A 22,708-nucleotide genomic window follows, 5' to 3' on the forward strand; every position below is an offset into this window, starting at 1 on the left:
GTTCTTAACCACTGGGCCACCAGGGAAGTCCGAGAGCCTGGATTTGAATTCAGCAAGTCAGACTCCCAGGGAGTGCTCACCCAATATCCTCCCAGAGGAAGTGTGTTCATTAAAATAAATTCCTGTCTCTTCAGTGTCCACTCACAGTTCTAGCAGCTATTTGAAAGCATAGCCACCTTCTCTCTCACCGCAGCCCTGAAGCCTGGGGAGCTTCTTGCCTGCTTGGCTGATCTGCCTGAATGTAGCCCAACACTGCCACCTAGTGTCACCAGCCTGGCAGCCCAGTCCGCAGCACACACATCTACTAGAACTGCTGTGGGCTTCCCTGGTGGCTCAGATGGTAAAGAATCCGCCTGCAATGCGGAAACCTAGGTTCGATCCCTGGGTTGGGAAGATCCCCTGGAGGAGGGCATGGCAACCCTCTTCAGTATTCTTGCCTGGAGAATCCCCATGGACAGAGGAGTCTGGTGGGCTGCAGTCTATGGGGTCCCAAAGTGTCAGACACGACTGAATGTCTAAGAACATCCCAAGTCCTGCTGCAGTTTCCCTCCCGTAACCGTTTCCGTGGTGGCTCAGATGGTCAAGAATCTGCCTGCAATGCAAGAGACCTGGGTTCAGTCCCTAGGTCAGGAAGATCCCCTGGAGAAGGGAATGGCAATCCACTCCAGTATTCTTGCCTGGAGAATTTCATGGACTGAGGAGCCTGGTGGACTACAGCCCCGTCCATGGGGTCCGACACGGCTGAATGACTGACACTATCACTATGACTGCAAAAGAAGATGCTTGTTGTAAAACTTTCAAGTATGCTTGTAGAGAATGATTCTGAAAACTGACTTCTACAGGGCAAAGCCAAAGGGGCCCTGACTTGACCCCTGTATGGATATTTCTCTAATTTTCCTTTGCTCCCAAACTCCACCACATGGTATCTGTTCTTGTGATACAGTGTTATCTGGTTATGTAAGGTAATGTCCTTAGTCGTGGAAGAGTGTGTAAAGGAAGGTGCTACAATGTCTACTCTGACTGTCAGATGGTTTAGGGGGGAGGTAGGGGACAGGGTGGTGAGGTTGTGAGTGATTAACTCCAGAAGGCAGCACACAGGTGTTCAGTGAACAGTTCTCTTCATGTTTCATAAGTTTGCTGTTTTTCAAAATAAAAAGTCACAAGCATTACTGGGATGTGTGGGAAGAGGGGCCAAGCATGGTCCCAGTGTCAATATCCAGACTCAGCTCTTCACTGCTCACCTGAAACCATCACAATAGTGTTCATCGGCTAAACCCCAACAGAAAATAGTTTACAACAACAACAACAAAGCCTGGTGGTCAGCCATCTTCTACTACCTAAACGAGACACAGTCCATAGAGATCGTGAAGTCATACACAGAGGGAGCTGGACTTCAGGTGACTTTATGAAGCTGACTGTCTTATTGCATGCTGCATGCTAAGTTGCTTCTGTCACGTCTGACTCTTTGTGACCCCATGGACTGTAGCCCAACCAGACTCCTCCGTCCATCGGATACTCCAGGCAAGAATACTGGAGTGGGTTGCCATGTCCTTCTCCAGGGATCTTCCTGACCCAGGGATTGAACCCCGTCTCACGTCTCCTGCATTGGCAGGTGGGTTCTTTAGCACTAGCGCCACCTGGGGAAGTCCTGACTGTCTTATTAGCTCACCCTTTTATACACCAGATAATTTATTTTCCTTTTTTGAAATTTCTCTTATGATTGGTCTCTGTCACAGTCAGTTGATGTCATATCCTAATTTATCCATTCCCAATGATGACATTTGGAATTCAATAATAAAAATACAGGTATATGGTGTATTAAAAAAAAATATCCAGACTCAGGACACTGTGTGTGTCCTTGTGTGGGTCTCGGGGCCTGCGTGCTGCTTGTGGACAAATCAGATCCCGGGGGGCTGGATTCCAGCCAATGAAAATGAGTGACTTTCCCTGCTGGATAAGCTTGGTGGCTCCAACCAAATAGACTATGGTAAACCTTACCTGGAGTTACAGACAGAGGTGAGGACATGAGTGAGGATTAGGAAGCAGAGAGGATGCAGGGGTAGGATCCTGCTGGGAAGCACCTGCCTGGCTTGAGCCCAGGTTCCCTCTTTCTTGGTTGTTACATGTGTGTAACATGTGTGCCCTCCAAATGTGTGCACATGTTACATGTGTAGCTTCATGCCCCCTCCAAATGCTCGCTTTTCCTTCTCCATCCAGATGACATTCCTCTTCTGTTTCACACGAGCACAGGAGAGGAGTCAGAAACAACACAGAAAGTAACAACAGGGACACTGGGAAGGGCCCCAAAGTGGAGGCTGAGCCCTTCTCCCGTGGGGCTGGGGGCACAGGGGGCATGCACACGGCGGGAGGAGAATCCTCCCAGAGCGTGATGGGAACACGTGAGCCGGAGGCTGTGTCACCCCTGAAGTTTATCACTCGCATCACCCAAACATTCTTGCTGTGGACAAACACTGAGCTAAAGAAAATGGTTAAAAAACAAAAACATGCAACTCTGCGTAATTGGAAGCAGCGTCGAGGTGGGGCACAAAGGCAGTGAAAGCATGGAGGCCTAACCCCTGGGCTGCCAGGGGATAGTTCTAGAGGGCTTTATAAGCAAGTCTCTATGTCCCAATCCACATCCCTTTTCCCGAGGCCTGCTGTTGTTATTGTTGTCTAATTGCTTGGTTGTGTCTGACTCACTGAGACCTATAGCCTGCCAGGCTTCTCTGTCCATGGGATTTCCCAGGCAAGAACACTGCAGTGGGTTGTCATTTCTTCTCCAGGGGATTTTTCCAGACTTAGGGATCGAACTCTTATCTCCTGCACTGGCAGGCAGATTCTTTACCAGTGAGCCACCAGGGCCCCCTGTGTGGTTTACCTAAGGTCACTGATGGAGACTGTGAAAGCCCCCACTGAGTGCAGCCCGTTTTCCTCGCGTGGCTGGTCCTGGTTGAGAGAGGGTCCGGTGGGGCTGCCTGCACACTGCCCTCCTTCTGGTTGTGTCCAGGGCGGGGATGACTGGCCAGGGGACTTGTCCATGTATTTATTAACTGGACATCGTGTATGGCACTAATGTTCATCAATCAGTGCACTAATGAATGCTTAAAACAGGTCTGGGGGAGTGAAGCCTGGTTGGAGGGTTAGCCCATTTCCGTGGTGTCACTATTATCACTGTGGCCAATTTCGAGCGGCTGATAGAAAGTCATTAAACATAGAGTTGGGAATAAATGGGCATCATTGCACAGTCAGTGCCCTTGAGCTTGGCTTCAGCATGTTACAACCACCACAGCAGTATTTCCCAAACAGGACTGAAAGTGATAGAGGTGATAAAAAGTCTTTCTTTCTGACTGAGATTGTGCGGGACTGCTTCCGGTGTAGTGTCACTGAGCCCCGGTGTCATGTGGAGCCTGACACGCTATCCTATTCTCTTTCCTCACATCTCAGCTCAAGAACTCATCATAAGAGAGGCTTTTTTTCCAGGCTCCGTGATGTAAAACCCCTCACCTCTCCCTTGTGGGTCTCAAATCTATTAGATTTTGTTTCCTTCATAGCAACTATTTCTGTAGGTATTAAGCATTTTGCATTGAATTCTAAATTTTCTGTGCATTTATATTTTCAATCTGTTTATGCCTTCTTCATTGCCTTCCCTGGAGCAAGCACTTGACCCGCCCAGTATAGAGCACATTTCTACAGACGGAACTCCAAGTTGTCTCCCTGCTAAGAAAATTCTGCCCTTGTCCTTCCTCCCATTTTCTTATTCTGACATCACCTGACCGTCATCGGGGCCCAACCCCTCAGTTGCTCCCACCACCTTCTCCCTTCACCTTTTGGTTAGATCTGGTCAGTTATTGCTTTCTTTGAGGTTTCTGACCCTGGTTTGTTCGGGAGTGTCTGCTGTTCTTATATTTGAACAACTCACTGTTAACACTTGGGTCACTTTTTCTCAAACATTGTTTAGAACGTCATAGACGAGTGCTCCATGACCTCCTGTCAGGAAACGGTGCTGAAATCGGTACCCTTTCTCTCGGTTCTGCTAGTGAGGTCACAGGGCAAGCTGGTCATTTGCTTGTTTGTGTTCAAGCCCCCGTTTCTCCCATGTCTTCCCGTCTCAGGGCTGCAGAGCGTGTGTGTGCCAGGCTCTCTTGCTTCTGCGAAAACTCTGCTCTGAAGCAGGGGAGGTGGGGAAGTGGGGTTTCTCCCACCCTGCTCAATTGGCAGCCTAGTCAGGGGACTCATGTTTTCCTGGGCATGAGCTGCCCCTCTGAGCATCCTCCTGGGTCTCTGCCTTGCTGGTTCCTCTAGTTAGGCCTGCCTTGGTTTATCGTCCACCAGTTCTACACTCCCACCTTTGGAAATACCCAGGGTGACTTCTTTCTGACTGGACCTAAGTAAGGGGTGACTAGATGTGCTGACCTCCACCAACAGTTCTATCTTCATTTCTCTCCAGCCATTACCTTTCAAAGATTACAGAACAGGCTTGTGCTTTGTTCATTGTTTTGAAGTTTGTGGAGGAATATTTTGGCTCTTCAAATACTTTGGTTAAGCACTGGGGGATATCTTATCAGCTATCTTATCCTATAATTCCATTGTCGTGTATTTTTCGTCCTATCTTTGGCACACTTGTGCTTGTGAATCAGGTAAAGAGATATGGGTGGAGCCAGAGACTCTGTATTCGCATTTTACAACTTAAAGCTTCTCCAACCACAGAAGTGCCTTCTGCTTATCACTTTAACAGTTTTAGCTCATAAACATGATGAATGTTAAGGTATCAAAGTGGAAAAAAAAAAAACTGAAATTTAATGAAGTGGCTTGTTGACTTGATATTTCAGAATGACTGCTCCATCTTTCTTTAATCATGAATTTAAAAATTTTTTTAAATGAATGCATTATGCTTAAATACAAATTTGAGCGATCCTAGAAAGCAAATACGTAAGCTGTATATTTCATTCATTCATGTAAAAATACTTGAGCACATTCTAGGTGCTGATTTTTCTAGGTGATGGGAATATGTAATACAAAAACCTTGTTCTTGCACCCTGCCTTTTTCATTAAGGTAAAAACCCTAAACTACCTAAATAGGATGAGAAAACTTACAGTCTTCTCACACCAACATGTGCTGGTCAAACTGGGCAATTAAACAGTAGGCACATTAAAACAGGAAAAAGATGCCCGTTTATGAAATTCAGTTCGGTTCAGTCCCTCAGTCGTGTCTGACTCTTTGTGACCCCATAGACTGCAGCACGCCAGGCTTCCCTGTCCATCACCAACTCCCAGAGTTTAAGTTATGAAGTATGTGCATGCTAAGTCACTTTAGTCGTGTCTGACTCTGCAACCTTATGGACTAGCCTGCCAGGCTCCTCTGTCCATGGAATTCTCCAGGCAAGAATACTGGAGTGGGTTGCCATCCCCTCCTCCAGGGGATCTTCCCGACCCAGGGACTGAACCCATGTCTCTTAAGTCTACTGCACTGGCAGGTGTGCTCTTTACCACTATCCCCACCTGGAAAGCCCTTATAAAGTACACCCAGTCACAAAAGCAGGGAATTCTCACATCCCAGTTGTTTCCCTCTAGGACTGTTGTTCAGTTGCTAAGTCGTGTCTGACTCTTTACGACCTGTGGACTGCACCATGCTAGGCTTCCCTGTCCTTCACAATCTTCCCAAATTTGCTCAAACTCCTATTTATGAATAGGTGATGCTATCCAACCATCTCACCCTGTTGCCTCCTTCTCCTCTTACCCTCAATCTTTCCCAGCATCAGGGTCCTCTAGGATGGGTATATGTAATAATGACACTTTTCTACCAGTGACACATCTTAGAATGTAGTAGGTCTACACCCATCCTAAAAGATACAAGTATCTAGTTGGAAGTCAAGGCATCATCTAAACGAAACAAATGGCCCCATCAAGGCTTCCTACCTTGTGAACCCTGGACCCAGTCCCCAGCCCTATCAGTCATGCAGTCATGCCCTACAGCAGAGACAGTTCCTGGCGGTCCATCTCCCTGTGCTTACCACATCAGAAAGAGCACCTTGCCTCTCAGGGGATTCTTTACTCCTCAAATGTATTACAGGAGGCTCTGATTATTACTGATTCAGTTGACTGATCATTTGAAACATTTCATAACACTAGCAATTAAGATGGGTTTGGAGTTAGGTTTTGATAACTAAGTCAATAGTGATTTCTTAGAAAAGAAAAAAAGCTAGTTGCTGTTCTTGTCTCTCAAGGTGAGAATCAAAATCACAACTTGAAGAAAAAAACTCAGTAATCTTATCTTTGTAAACTGACTCTGTCCACAGCCCTTTAACACTCATAATTCATTCAACAAATATTTATGGAGTGCTTACTCTGTACAAGACACTTCCAAAGAAAACTGCATGCAAGCTTAGGGATACTGATTTGGATGGTGGGGTGGGGGGCAGTCAGGGCAGGCCTCTGAGATAAGACTGACTGGGCGGCCAGCTGTAGGATCAGGTCTTTGTGGACAGAGGAAGAGAAGACCACCGGGGTGGGGGGAAAGGGGCACTGCAGCCAACAACGGAGAAACAGCAGAGAAACCTGACATGAGATCATGGTGACACTGGTGTTTGAACATGTAAGCCAAAGGAGTTTTGCATTTTGTTCCGTGACAGCCTGTGCACGTGTGTGTGTGTGTGTGTGTGTGTGTGTGTGTGTGTGAAACCTCGGGGCCAAGTTTTGTTTGGATTTTGTTCTGTGACAGCCTGTGCACGTGTGTGTGACAGCCTGTGCATGTGTGTTTGTGAGACAGCCTGTGCATGTGTGTGTGTGTGTGTGTGACAGCCTGTGCACGTGTGTGGCAGGCATTAGAACCAAGATGAAAAGGTAGGAGAGTGAGGTTGCCTCTGGCTTAGAGGATTGAAACCTCGGGGCAGGGAGCTCTCAGGTGTCAAGTACACTTATGAAGGCAGACCTGTGGTCCTTGGTGATGGGTGAGCACATGCTATTAGAGCAAATGTATTTGGATCTTGAGCAACTAGGGCAACCATACTGTCAGCTACTGAGAATGGGAAGGGTGGAGGATGAAAGATCCCCCCTCCCTCACCCTGTCTTTTAAGAAAATTTGCCATGTTAAGGCAAGAATTAAACTCACTTGTTGGAAGCTCAAGAAGAGCCAAGGGCTGGAGATAATCTGGGTGAAATCGACCAGAGTGGGATTCTTTAGGTGGATTGCATTTTTAGGGCACTCCCCAAGTTCAGAATCAGGGAAAAGGGTACAGCAAATCCCAACTTTAAGTCAAATTTTTCATTAAAATAATGTGATTAAGAAATTATATGAAACACGACTGGAACACAACTGCTATTAAAAATTCTGTAGTAACCTGGTATTTTAACTATTTTTCCTCAAGTGCATAATTTATGCACTCTGACTTTCAAAACAGACTGTTCTGAAATAACTGCACAATATAGTCAAAACATATTTATTACTTTTCAGTGTCATTTTGTACACTCCAGTACAAATACAAGAATATAGCCATATTTACAGTTATTGAAAAGAAATCCGTATATTCAAACCCCACATCTAAATACAGTAGCTTTAAGTCCTGAACTACAATAGTTCTGGTTTGCAGTGAATGACTTCGCCCCCTGCCCCCTCCCCTTTGAAATAATCCCTTAAAGGTTGTGTTTAAAGAGAACAGATTGTTTCTGATATGGGTTAACAATTAATTCTTTGCAAAGTGTTAAGCACCTCCTTTCCAAGATTTTACAATTATGAAGCAGATATATAAAATCTGGAAGATAAAAATCACTCATTTGGGCTATTAAAAGCAGCATAATGTCTTTAAGAAAAGGCTGACACAGAGTTTTCAGTGTGCTTGAAGTCTGGCGGTACAGCCTGTTATCAAATTAAAGGTTAGTCAAATTAGTTAAGCAGAAGACAAAGGGAAAAATAGGAGGCTGGCTCTTCAAGGCTAAGACTTTCTAACAGACCCACCTTCACAGAATATTTTATTACATCACTTTTTAAGATTTGAATGCAACACTACTAATGTCCCTTTTAAAATAAAATCCTGAGGTTTCCTAGGGGCAATTTGTATCTCTGTTCTCAAATTCTCTGAACCACGGTGTCCACAAAATGAGATACATGCTCAAAGCCATGGCAACAGGACAACTAAAGGATATTCTGTTGGAGTATAGTATCTATTTTAATAAATATCCCCTGGTTACCTCAAGAAGGTTAGTAGCTGGACACCAAGTCTGTATTAGTATTAAAGTGCAGTATTTAAAATAATTCACTACAGAATAAGTGAATCAAATAGTGTAAAAATATTTCCACAAAATTTTTAATTGTTTAAAAATTCACTGGGAAATTTCAAATTAGGCATCTTCTCATATATATATATACACATATATGTGTGTATATGTATATATATATATGAGCAATTCCTAATTTAGGGATAAAAACACTTTTTAAAAGTCCAAAGAATAAGGTGATACAGATCAATAAACAATTAGAAAATTAAATTCAAAGTTACTTTAAACCACAAGCCAAGCTGCCATCTGATGGGGAAATATCTGCCTACCCCATCATCTTTCCAGAAAAGACACAGGACTACATCAGTAAGGGTTCTAACTTAACAAAGCTCTTACGAATTTCATGTACATGCACTAATCAAGCCCAGCAAATATTAACAATCTCACAGATATTAACATTTCATGATGATATAATTTATGACATTTGTCTTTTCTTACATTTTATCCTCAAGTTACAATAAAAAAAAAAAGTCAGTTTCCAGTATGATCTTAATTCTTAATTACACTGGAATATTTTTGTATTTAGAAAATATCACATTTTACCTTTTTAAATGTATTAAGAAGTCTGAGCATTATCTTCTATACTTTAAATATGCTTAAAGCACAAGAGCATTTTGAATTTTTGCATCCCAGAATGTAGCAACAATGTCTAACATCACAAAGTAAGCCCTTGGTGCTGGCAGTTCTGAAAGCACATGAATGCATCTGCCTCAACAGGAAAAAAAGTCTCTAAATTGGATAAGATTTTGAACTAGGAGATTTTTCTGCATAAAGAAACCCTTGTGATCTGATTTAATACTGGCAGTGTCATGCTAAGGCCACGTGACCAATATTTTAGCAAAGAAAAAAAAAAGCCAAGGTAATTTTATAGTAGCAATAGTTTCTTTTTTTATTTTAATATACTTTAGGAAACAATATACAAAGCTGAGCTTTCCCACTGTCTCCAGGTAACAGCAGGAAGCTCCAATTACACAAATTTAGCGTTTTGTGATGGCTAAGAACAGCAGTCAGCACCAGACTTGAACAGTTAGCTACAACACAAACATCCTTCAAAATGAAATGTCATAATAGCAAGACAGGTAAACCAGGGTTTTAACAAATGACAACCACTTGGGAAGTGACTTAATTGTTCTTGTTGAATTTCTTATTTCATTAAATAGTCTTATACACATTTTCCTGTTAATATGCTTTAAACAAAACCTCCCTTAAGGAATTATTTCAATGAAGTATAAATGTTCAACAAGAATAGTTTTGATAAAGAATCCCCAGGTAGTTCAAATTCTAATATGCATTGACCGAAGGTAAAGAAAAATAACAATTTTTGTTTCTTTTAACATGTTTATTACAACAGATACAATTCACATCTGACTAGCTTTGTTTCCTCTTCCCTCCCACAACCATGTTCATTGGGCCATTTCCTCATATTTGAGCAATCAATGTACTTTCAGCACACATGCCCAGCAGTACTTTTAAGTCCATTCTTACAGGGTGCAAATGGATTTCAATAATTTATACAAACAAGTGGGTTATGCTCAATCACTGCAATTTTAAGCTACTGTACACAGGAATGAAAAGGTTATAGAAAAGTGCCATAGCAACAGTGCCTTAAGAAAGGAGAAAAAGAGGAGCCTTAAAAAATGGATAAAATCAGATCAAGGATTTCAGAGGGAAATGGAACACACGGGAAATGAAAAACATTTCTCTGCAAAACAAATGGAGAAGCACTGCTCTTGATCAGGTGCAAGTGTGGAAACAGTTGTTTCATGATATTTTGTACACTGCCCATATGGTTCAAAATCGCATCCTTAGACACAGATCGCCTGGCGCTTGCACTGAATTTTTGAAAATGCAAGATTTCTGAATGATAAATTAACCCCCCAAATTTTTCTTTAAAAAAGCTAATTTTGCAGACAGGTTTACATGTAAAAGGCTAGGTATTTAGCCACCTCAGCATTGATTAGTTTTGGATGTCTAAGCTCTGTTACACATGGCTTCCCATGGCTTCACTCTACAAAACATATTTACAACGTGAAGAATACATCTACAAGAAATCTACATTTCAAGGGTTTTACAAATCAATCTTGTATCTTTCCCCTGAAGTGAATCTCACAGACCCCGACCCCTTGTCATTTCCTTTGCCCAGCTTAACGGTCCAAAGTCTACTTAAATGCAGCTCAAAAATGTTAAGACTGGGCAACAGATTTACAGTTCCTGTTCTCAACACCATGTGCAATTATTCACATCTTCACACCATGAAGGAATTCTGATTTTTTAGCTTTTCGAGTTCCTTAATTTGTTGTCTCAAAAATAGTATCCTGAAAAATAAAAGATGGCATTAGAGCCCATGCAGTCATTATAAATTTTACAGAAAAAACAAACTTTTAACTATAAAAGTAGCTTTACAAAGAAAATGAGTAACTACTAGCTATGATGAAGTAATTTAAAACTGTTCAGTCTAGTTAGGACAAAATAACCATTTGAAAATATGACAAATATTAAAGCATTGGGATGACAAAAGTTAAAATATTTCCTAGTTTTCTAACCCTTTCTCAATAATTACGAAGAACAATTCTCAATATAAATGTAGGTTCATAAAAATGGAGCAAAGTCCAGCTGACGTGCATATTTAAAACAAAATATAAAAACACAAACTCCACAGCTAACTAGATTTTTATGAACTTCGTTAACACTATTCCTCTTCAGTGAACTGTGACAATTACTGCTTGATATCTACATGGTCAAACGTGGTTTGTGACCGTGTTTCAGTAGCTGCACATCTGTCGAGCAAGCCAAAGTAAGGTTTTACATATGTCAGAACTACTTTCGAAGCAATCCTAGAGTAAAAAAAAATCCCAACTGATATTCAGGAAGTGCTTCCAGACTTTTTAGTAGTTGAAAGGTTAGGTTAAAAACTCACTTTCCCAAGTTTACCATAAACCATGACTTGGCATCTGTGGTTTCATGACAAGATTACATCTGACACAGTGACTCAACACAGACAGGATGTGAAGCCACTCAAATGTGTCGTCAATTTTGTACAGGCATTGAAAAAAAAATAACCTATACTATTTAACACAATATAGAAATCCTACTTGAATAAAACACTACATCATTAAGAAATACAAGACAGAGTTAAGGTGAAAACAATTAAAGAAAGCACATATACATCATTAAACTTCCTAGACAACTAAACTCTTCATGTAATTTCCAAGAGATCTATTGATGCTTCAAGGACAATGTAATCAGTAGTTTGAATGTCAACTGAGATATTTACCCTCAGTAAGAGGGCACTGCTCTCAACCAAAGAGGGGACTCCTGGTAACTGGTCGCTGTCAACATCTCACTTTTTAAATAAAACAAGTACCTTATGTAGTCATTATCCAAGAAAAAAAAGTTTAATAATAAAGCATTTATACCATGGGTTAAGAGAAATAAAATCTAGATGCCATTACCATTAGTCAGGAATATTACTAAATTATGAAACAGTTCACAGTATTATGGAATGTGATATATCAAAGAGAACTTTAAATTTACTTCAGTGAAAAGCTTACCTTTGCTCTCGCAAAGTTGCTTGAATTTCACATACTCGGACTAAAGATCTTAAATTTTTTAATTCAGTACAAATTTCTGACATATGAACGCTTCCCATGTTATGGGCTTCTTCTCGCAATCTTGATGCCTATAAAAGAAATGAAAATCTCATGAAATATAAGTCACATTCACATACAAAATAGAGAGTGTAACTTTATATCAAGATTATAGAATAAATATTTTCTTTTAAATCCACAAAAATGCTCATGGATTTGGGTGGGCGGGGGGGGGGGGGGCGGTGGCAGGGAATTTTTTTTTTTTAAACCCATCTCTAATGGTGAAATGTATTCCTTTAAGATTTCACCCCTCAGGCTTCTTGAGAAGATACTATTTTCAGTCTCATGGTAGTACAGCACTAAGATAGAAGGACTCATGATTTGTGATTAATAAAAAATGCTGGATCGGCCAAAATGAAGTTCAGGTGTAACACTGATAAAGGGGCCTTACTGTATCCCTGTATCAAGAGATACACAATGCATGACCATGAGCTTACAGAACATTTCCGATGGTTAGTCATTTGATAAAACGAAACAGCCAGTGGCAATAACTGGAATGTGCTAGGGTTGGTCCTTCATCCCCAAGTACAAGTGTTTTCTAACTTTCAGTAGTTAATTGAACCTTGAACAAGAGGTTTACACTGTGCAGGTAGGCCCACTTACACATGGATTTTTTTTCCAATCATCAACACCGCTGTTCTACACAATCCACAGTTGGCTGATCTGGGGGTGAGGGACTGTGGATATGGAGGGCTGACTATAAACCATACTTGGATTTTTGACTGTGTGGAGAGTCAGCCCCCCTACCCAAGTTGTTCAAGGGTCAACTGTACTAAAAGGATCAGAGTAGCTGGCTGAGTAGGAAAAGCATGCTGGCTTTGAGTCGTATCACTCTAGTAATTGAGTGACCTTGGTACAGATCATTTGGTCTTAAGAGCCTCATTAGTAGAACAAAAAACTCATGATCTGCACTGGTCAGTAGTTTTAGAAAATGGAACAAATAAATATAAAGCACTTAGCACAGAGCTAAACGCTGAGCACTTGATAATGGGAGCTATAATGATAATTAGAATATGTGAAACCACAGAAAGTTACTTCACAAATATCCTGTAAGTACATATCAAATATTTTACAAAGTAACCACAGACAACCTAATGAGAAATTAGTTGTTTTAAAGACGGCTCGAATCCACAGGGTCTGGGTTAGACTTTCTCAAAGTGGAACTGAGCTGCCAGCAAACCACAGGCAGAACACCTGCTGTGACTGTGATGTACCTGCTTCTCCGCATGATCTGCAGGCCATCCTTGAACGTGCTTGATGAGATTTTCATTGAAGTGTGCTGCGAGCGTCGGTGTTAGTGAACACGGAGGTCGGGCAGAGGAGTTCTGTGGTACAACTGCTGTATTTGATGCGTTACTACTAGACGTGTGATTTGGACCAGGTGACGGACTTCTCTGGCTGCTATGAGAAAAGATAACCGAATGTGGAGCATGGTTAAAAGTGGTTTCTAGGTATCCTAAACATTGCCTGTCAATACCTTTCATTAACTTAAAGATACCCAAATTCCTAATATCAACTTATTATTTTAATATTAAATAAGTATAATTTCAAATCCAAAGAATACTTATATCATATTCCTAATACACGTCTGAGGTTAAAAGAGCCCTTTGAACAGTTATGTCAGGGCTGAATTTAAAATATCTGTACTCAACCAAACTTAACAGTGGAACCTGTGCCTCTGTATACTACAAACACTAATAAGGATGTGACTAAGCAATGGTCACATTAGAACAGTTGTAGATATAAGGCACATCAATATATCTTAAATACATGAAGACATGGAGGGTGAAAAGTTCAGAGGTTTTGACTGTTTAAAATCAGAGTAAAGTGTGTAATCAGAGGGTGAAATAATGTGAAGCAAAACAGACATTTTAACTGCCTCACAATGAATGAGTTCAGTGGCAAAATAAGACCAAAAATGGGGAACACTCTGAGGTTGCTTATCTTCTTTTCACCTGTATGGTTTGGGCCAGATTTGGGGATGTGGTGGTGAGAATCAAGAATGTAATACCCCAAAGCTGACTTGCTAGCTGCCTCACACCAGACTTTGCTCTGAATGAATTTCAGTTATTTCCAAAAATGAAGTCTCCCAAAAGATGAAGGGTTTTCATCACTAAGGATATTTAAAATTATACTGCAGCCACTAAAGACTAAAGGTTCAGAGCTGAGGCTATCAGGAAGGTCTGACACACATCAGTTGGAAAATACTGACCCAAGTTTCAGATGTGAGGTTTTTGGCTTTATCAATAAACTCAAATCTAAAACTGCTATTGGGAAGTTATCATTTCCAATGAATGAACTAGTATAAAACCATGTGCTTCTACAAGTGAAGTGTCAGATATAGTTACTCCCCCTGTATTCCATCAAGCAAAATTTTAAAGAGAGAGCCACTTTCTTCAAAATAATCAGGATTCACTACTAGAGACAATCTAGTAAGATTTGCCTTTGTAAATTTTATAATACACCAAACTATGTTAGGCTATCCATGGATTCTTCCAAGATCAAGTTCTACTATGCATATATAATATCCAAATAATATGGTAATATAAAGAAAAAAGTGTTGTTTCAACATACAACATCAACTTACTTTGAGCGCTGAAGACTTCGAGGAGAGACAGGTTCATGACCTTGCTGCTTGTCAGCAGTTACAGGCTGCTGTGTGGCCGACTGTGAAACTGGTCCTTGCTTAACTACTGGAGTACTAACCTGGAATGTCAGAATCTGGTGAGACAGGCTTCTACCACATAGACAAACAGCAGTGGAAACTAGATAAGAGCAAAAGTTCTGCCAATGAAAACTCCCCAATTATTTCTGTTCAGTGATTTTTTTTAAAGGTAAGAATTGTCTTAAATGTTCACAATAGGATTAGTATTAGCGATACAGCCACACTTAATTATGTAAACTATTGTCATTTAGGGCCCAAATCTTCAGATCCCTCCAAGTCTAGTTAGTAATCTTGAACAATATAAAACATGGAGATTTAAAGAAGAGGAATCAAATGAGTTTCCAAAGGTCATGTAGATAGAAGGAAGTTTTGAGGCTTAGATCTAATTTCTTCATAAAATGGCCCAGGGCCAATTACTTAAGCCAACCAGCTTAAGAAACTAGTTCTCCTGATTTTAAACCCCATTTTCTTTCTAATATACTGTAACATCTTTTCTGATTTACTATTACTTCTGTATCAATAAAAATAAATATATTACACCACATCATACAAATAAAGATGCTTAAAATTCAATCACAAATGAAGAGAATGTATAGACTTGTCTGTCAGAGAATGAGCTATGGCCCATATGCAATTTAACTGGAGTGGGCTTCAAAGAGATGGCACCCTACAGAGGCAGACCAAGAGGTCCATGGTTACCACTGTGGACACATACATTTTCACACACACATGTGACAGTCAGCAAGCAGTTTTCAATGTAAGTCCAAAATATGTACAAAAGCATGTTCTTTTATAAAGAACATTTTAATAAGATCTATATAAGATCAAATGCCCACTTACTTTTAAAGACAATCTGAAAGGTTTATAATCCAAAAAACTACAAGCCATCTGCCTACAGGATTTGAAGTTGACAATGTTACGATCAACTATAAACTCAACACAACCACTCATGCCGTATACAGCCATCTTTCCCTGTGCTCTTAGAATACCACAAGGTAAGTTATAAGCTCTAAGAATAGGTCTCTTGTGCTGAAACTCACATTTTAATTCTTCTCTCATCAAAATACAAGTAAATAATAAGGAACTACACAGAAAACAACTGTAACTCAAAATTTTAAAACAGCAATCTACAACATACACAGAAACATGACTCAAGTCGGGAAGGGATGAACCAACAGGAAGACCTAAGAGCTGGCCTACCATCCACTTCAAGCCATGTTTCAATACATTTTTATTTTTAGGCTTCTGCTTATGATTTTATCTAAGTAAGGCATTCTTTGCCATGAAAGTGTCAAAGAGCCCCCTGTTTTACAGCTTTGAAAAACAATTTCCCCATACAGTTATCAGGAAGAGTTCAAAAAAAGTTAAAACGCATACATTTCAACTTCCAAATAGCTCAAGTTTTACTGGTGGTATGCTACAAAAGCACAGAATGAGGATGACTGGGAACTGCTTATGAATTTGTGAGCAAGAGTCAAAGAATGCAACGTAAAATCCGACAGCAGCATCCTAAGGTCCTGTTCACAGCCCAGTAAGAACAGAGACTAGCAACAGTCTAACTGTGCTGTGAGGAGCCAACGACATAAGGTTTTATTTGGACAAACAAGCAATATAGCTTCATAAAATGGGCTCTATATTCAGAAAGACCTAATGAAAATGAAAATCAGACTTAATGATTAAGAGTTAAGTTTCTATCAAATGAAGCAAACAGTAGCTGATGTGAAAATTAAGACACAAAGCTCTTATCACAGAAATTGACTCATTTCTATAAAAAAGTACGGGGAAATCACTGGAAAACATGTTCTCTCACAGATTGGAGTCTAAAAATTCTACAAAAATAAGACTATTAGTAAACCTTCTTTATCCATGAAATCAATAAAGAGAAAACAGCATCAATGCAGAGAAGGGGCACCGGTGCAACTCACTCCTCCAAGCCCTCCAGTGGCTGAGATTAACCTGCATCTATTCTCAATCACCAGCCATGCATCCCACCACCTCACTCCCAAAAAAGGGCTCTTCCTCCATACACAGTCTAGAACACCATGAAAACTTGTTTTAGCCAGAAGTGTGTTCTTTCCCAATTCCCCTCAGAGGCGATGTACCTTCCAGTCAGTTCAGTTCAGTGGACTCTCTGCAACCCCACACCAGGCTCCCCTGTCCATCACCAACACCAGGAGATTGCTCAAACTCACGTCCATCGAAAGAGTGATGCCATACAACCATCTCATCTTCTGTTGACCCATTCCCCTGCCTTCAATCTTTCCCAGCATCAGGGCCTTTTCCAATGAGTCAGTTCTTCACATCAGGTAGCCAAAGTATTGGAGCTTCAGCATCAGTCCTTCCAATGAGTATTCTGGACTGATTTCCTTTAGGATTGACTGGTTTGATCTCCTTGTGGTCCAAGGGACTCAAGAGTCTTCTCCAACACCACAGTTCAAAAGCATCAATTCTTCAATGCTCAGCTTTCTTTATAGTCCAACTCTCAAATCCACACATGACTACTGGAAAAACCACAGCTCTGACTAGACAGACTTTTGTCAGCAAAGTAAAATCTCTGCTTTTTAATATGCTGTCTAGGTTGGTCATAGCTTTTCTTCCAAGGAGCAAGCATTTTTAAATTTCATGGCTGCAGTCACCATCTGCAGTGATTTTGGAGCCCAAAAATATAAAGTCAGCCACTGTTTCCATTGTTTCCCCATCTATTTGCCATGAAGTGACAGGACTGGATGCCATGATCTTAGTATTTTCAACATTGAGTTTTAAGCCAGCTTATTGACTCTCCTCTCTTACTTTCATCAAGAGATTATTTAGTTCCTTGTCACTTTCTGCCATAAGGGTGGTGTCATCTGCATATCTGAGGTTATCGGTATTTCTTCTGGCAATCTTGATTCCAGCTTGTGCTTCATCCAGTCTGGCATTTTGCACGATGTACTCTGTGAAATGTACTCTTATAAGTTAAACAAGCAGGGTGACAATATAAAGCCTTGGTGTATTCTTTCCCAATTTGGAACCAGTCCATTGTTCCATGTCTGGTTCTAATTGTTGCTTCTTGAACCTGCATACATATTTCTCAGGAGGCAGGTAAGGTGGTCTGGTATTCCCATCTCTTGGAAGACTTTCCAGTTTGCTGTGATCCACACAGTCAAAGGTTTTGACATAGTCAATAAAGCAGAAGTAGATGTTTTTCTGGAATTCTCTCGCTTTTTCTATGATCCAATGGATGTCAACAATTTGATCTCCAGTTCTCTGCCTTTTCCAAATCCAGCTTGAACATCTGGAAGTTCTCAGCTCACAAACTGCTGAAGCGTAGTTTGGAGAATTTTGAGCATTACTTTGCTGGTGTGAGAGATGAGTGCACCTGTGTGGTAGTTTGAACATTCTTTGGCATTGCCTTTCTTTGGAATTGGAATGGAAATTGACCTTTTCCAGTCCTGCGGCCACCACCGAGTTTTCCAAATTTGCTGGCATATTGAATGCAGCACTTTCACAGCATACTGTTTCTGTGCTTTATTGTGCCATCTTTGCATGAAATGTTCCCTTGGTATCTCTAGGTTTTTTGAAGAGATCTTTAGTCTTTACTATTCTATTGTTTCCTTCTATTTCTTTGCATTGATCAATGAGGCAGGCTTTCTTCTCTCTCCTTGCTACTCTTTGGAACTCTGCATTGAGATGGATATAGCTTTCCTTTTGCTCCTTTGCCTTTCACTTCTTTTCTCAGCTATTTTTAAGAAGTCCTCAGACAACCATTTTGCCTTTTTGCATTTCTTTTTTTGGGGGGATGTTTTGATCACTACCTTCTGTAATAATGCCACAAACCTCTGTCCATTGATCTTAGGCACTCTTTCAGATCTAATTCCTTGAATCTATTTGTCACTTCCACTGTATAATCCTAAGGGATTTGATTTAGGTCATATCTGAATGGTTCAGTGGTTTTCCCTACTCTCTTCAATATAAGTCTGAATTTGGCAATAAGGAGTTCATGATCTGAGCCATAGTCAGTTCCCGGTCTTGTCTTTGCTGACTGTATAGAGCTTCTCTATCTTCTGCTGCAAAGAATATAATCAATCTGATTTTTGGTATTGACCATCTGGTGATATCCATGTGTAGTCATCTCTTGTGTTGTTGGAAGAGAGTGTTTACTAACACCAGTGCATTCTCTTGGCAAAACTCGGTCAGCCTTTGCCCTGCTTCATTTTGCACTCCAAAGTCAAACTTGCCTGTTATTCCAGGTATCTCTTGACTTCCTACTTTTGCATTCCAGTCCCCTAAAAGCACATCATTTTGGTGTTAGTTCTAGAGGGTCTTGTAGATCCTCACAGAATCATTCAACTTCAGCTTCTTTACCATTAGTGGTTGGGCAAAGACTTGAATTACTGTGATACTGAATGGTTTGCCTTGTAAACAAGCAGAAATCATTCTGTCATTTATGAGATTGCACCCAAGTACTGCATTTCGGACTCTTTTGTTGACTATGAGGGCTATTCCATTTCTTCTAAGGGATTCTTGCCCACAGCAGTAGACATTTTGATCATCTGAATTAAATGTCCATTCCAGTCCATTTTAGTTCACTGATTCCTAAAATGTTGATGTTCAGTCTTGCCATCTCCTGTTTGACCACTTCCAATGTACCTTGATTCATGGACCTGACATTCCAGGTTCCTATGCAATATTGTTCTTGACAGCATCAGACTTTACTTCCATCACCAGTCACATCCACAACTGGGCATTGTTTTTGCTTTTGCTCTGTCTCTTCATTCTTTCTGGAGCTATTTCTCCACCCTTCTCCAATAGTATATTGGGCATCTACCCATCTGGGGAGTTCATTTTTCAGTGTCATATCTTTTTGCCTTTTCATACTGTTTATGGGGTTCTCAAGGCAAGAATACTGAAGTGGTTTGGTTTGCCATTCCCTTCCCCAGTGGACCACGTTTTGTCAGAACTTACCTTTGGCTGTGATGAAACAGGAGGAGTACTGATCAAAGGTTTGATGGGGACTGTGTTTGTCTGGGGTGTGCTTATCCTTGGAGACACATACGATCGTGGGGATGATGCGTCAGACGTTAAAGACATTGGAGACTGATTGGATGGTTGGGCTGTGAAGAGTAAAATAAACCAGAAACCTCTGTAATTGATGTGGGGCAGATCTTTACAACTCTGCACATGCCCCATAACCCCAAAGAGAACACCTATCTGAAAAAGTCAGCATCTCTACCCACTGGGGCCACACTAACCACATGACCCGTCAGAGACCAGCCACCCAGTGCAGCACCCACTCCAAGTCTGAACACAGTCTCGCCGGGAAAGCATCCTGATCTCAGCCTTACTTCTTGTCCCCCTCAGATTCCCACCCCATGAGACCACCCAAAGGGTCTCTCAAGAGTCTTTTCACTGCACTGGTTGATCAGCAGTCCTGCTCACTTGAGCAGCTTTCTGCACTGGGGCTCAGGCATAAATCAAGGGACGCTTTTATTTCCCATCTGCTCCTTGGTGTCACCTCTAACTAGACACCTGCACGGAGAAGAGGGCTGGCTAACTCAAGGCAGGACTAAAGCATTTCCACATCCTCTGATCAAAAATCATCTAACACCAACTGAAACCAAAGCTCAACTCGGAAAACAGATTCAATGATTCACAAAGATTGAGAGCATACCATAGTTTATTTTAGCTTTGGAGCAGGATACCTCATTAACGACTTACATGTTGAATTAAACATATATACAGCATAAGATAAATGTGAAAAACCTGTTTCATCTAAAAAGGTAAAGAAAAATACTACTTGTATAAAGCAGTGTTAAAAAATCAAAATAAAATTATCACAGCTACTTTTTCTTCAAAGATTAAAAGAAATCTGTTATTAATCTCACCTGCCTGCCTTAAAGACACAACTCTAGAGGTATCTAAAAATACATAAATACCTTGTGTGGAGAGCTGAGCAGCTTGAGAAATCAGAGAAGTTATGTTGAAAGCAGATGGTCCAGCAGTAAGAAATTTGTGAATTATAGACTGCAATGAGGCTTGTGTCACAGCTGCTGTAAGAACTAGAAACACAGTACATCTTAAATTCAAATAAAAACACAGCAGCATATGTAGTATTAGTAAAAACTTGAAAATTCAAATGAGAACCCAGAAAAAAAATTGTTTCATACTAGAATTCCCAAATTAAGTCTAGAAGACAGGAGTAATACAACAGGTTTAGACATGGGGAATGATCTGAGGCAGAGGCAAAGAAACTGAAGGGGCTTATACAATAAAACAGTAGAGTTTCCTTTCCAGTAAAATTTAGGTGTTCAGTTAAAGGAAAACTCCTTGAGATGTTTAAAACAGCAGAGTACTCACTGGAACTTCTGACTATACCAGGAACCTATCCATACATAGGCAAGGTGCTTAGTACATTACTTGGAATGAACGGGATAAACAGCAACTGTTTCATGCAACTGCTTTATTAGATAAGCTGAGCACTCAAATCCTACATCAACACCTACCCTCAACAATCTTTCAAAAATGAATATTAAAAAGCGGGGTACTTTGGAATACTATGTATTTTTGAAGCGTAAGATCTTTTATTATCAACATTTTCTTAGGCTATGGTTTCTTCAAACTGTTTAAAAGTCCTACTTTGTCTAGTAAAACCTTTTCCTATCAAACAAGAGAATACAAAAATGTTGAGAAGAATAAGACTGGAAGACTAATGACCAACTAGCCTGAGATAGCTCCATTTTTATGATAAAGGAAGAACTTAAACACTTAATAGTACTTTTAAATATATTATATGAAAATGTATGCAAACAAAATTTTGTGATATTCCTAAGATTTAATACTTCAATCTGAATGGCTTACAAACTATATCCATTTTTACTCAGACTTCTTTGAGGTGGCTGTCTAAATACTTTAGTAGTACACTGAAAAGCAAAATTGCAATTAACAATGCAATTTAACTAGGTAAAACAGCATAACATATCCATTACTTCCCTTCTCAGAGATGTTTAAGTAGTTCAAGAACTACCTGAATTCCTACTCTTAGCTTAGTCCTAGTAATTAGCATATTTAAAATACTTCAAATTATACAGGAGGCTTTTTGAAATATGTTAGAGACTAAGCGTTTCTATCAATTTTAACAAATACTCTTTTTTTCTGTCTTCATTAAAAAAAAAAATTCACCATAAACATTAAGTTAACAAAACAATTATAATTATCTCTGCTAACTACCAGGTACACAGACAAGTCTTGGAGAATATACAGAAAAAGTATTGCTAATTCAATCATATTTTAAAGCATGCAGTTCAACGTAAATTTCAAAATGAAACAAAGACCATTCCATATTATACTGGGGATTTTACTAATTATGTCATTTTGCACACTGCAAATGAACTTTTGAGAAACTGTTACCATGAAAATTTACCTTCATTTATTTTGGATATGTCCACATTAGAATTATTAAGTTGCAGCGTGGCTTGCAAAGCAGGAAGCAACTGTCTAAGCAGATTTGGGTCCTGAAGTAATGGAGGTATTGGTGACTGTGGAACAGGAGAGACAGGAATTGCTGAAGCGGATGCTGGAGGTGCAGACGTGGGGTTCAGTCCAGAGGCTGAAGATGTGGAAGGAGTTGTGCAAGAGTGTGATACAGCCTTGTCTCCTGATGTAGATTCTAAAGACAAAGGAGACAATAAGGCTGAAAACCATAACTTGAATACTGGAAATTGTAACCAACATCAAACAAGCAGGATCCATTCATGTGCCAGGTACCTAACTCAAGTAATCTCATTACCAAGGTACCACAGAGTGGACTCGGGAAATAGTTGGCTGACTAGATATGAGGTAGATATGTCACACTCTGATTTCATAGATGATAAAACTGTACAAAAAAAACTATGTAACTTGCTTAAAGTCATCAGGGAAGGCAGTGATGCTACCAAACCTGTATCTGAGTTTCAAAGCACCCCTCTGCTTGTTAGTAATAATGTCTCAAATACATGTACAAGCACATCTTGTTTTATTGCATTTCACAGTTACTGCCTTTTTCATCTCCCCCAAATAATGGAAGGTTTTACAGCAACTCTGTATTGCAAGTCTACCCACACATTTTCCCAACAGCATTCTTTTTAAACTAAGGTACGTATTTTTAAAA

At 40.3% G+C, this 22,708-nt stretch overlaps 1 protein-coding gene across 8 annotated transcripts in view; it reads right to left on the bottom strand.

The window, feature by feature from the left end:
* Positions 1-7,420: 7,420 nt before the first annotated feature.
* Positions 7,421-22,708, bottom strand: part of WAC (WW domain containing adaptor with coiled-coil) — a 79,428-nt gene continuing 64,140 nt past the window's right edge. For 7 of the 8 annotated variants that reach the window (XM_061436255.1, XM_061436259.1, XM_061436256.1 and 4 more), the window contains 7 exons: positions 21,983-22,228; positions 20,499-20,621; positions 19,528-19,676; positions 14,506-14,624; positions 13,133-13,319; positions 11,823-11,950; positions 7,421-10,586 (listed from right to left, as the gene is read on the bottom strand). In XM_061436255.1, the coding sequence (XP_061292239.1) occupies positions 10,517-10,586; positions 11,823-11,950; positions 13,133-13,319; positions 14,506-14,624; positions 19,528-19,676; positions 20,499-20,621; positions 21,983-22,228 (1,022 nt within the window). In that variant the 3' untranslated portion in view covers positions 7,421-10,516. The remainder of the gene's footprint in view (positions 10,587-11,822; positions 11,951-13,132; positions 13,320-14,505; positions 14,625-19,527; positions 19,677-20,498; positions 20,622-21,982; positions 22,229-22,708) is intronic. The other variant, XM_061436252.1, reaches the window with a different exon arrangement.

Source organism: Bos javanicus, chromosome 13 (assembly GCF_032452875.1).
Source record: "Bos javanicus breed banteng chromosome 13, ARS-OSU_banteng_1.0, whole genome shotgun sequence".
In the NCBI taxonomy this organism is placed as follows: Eukaryota; Metazoa; Chordata; class Mammalia; order Artiodactyla; family Bovidae; genus Bos; species Bos javanicus.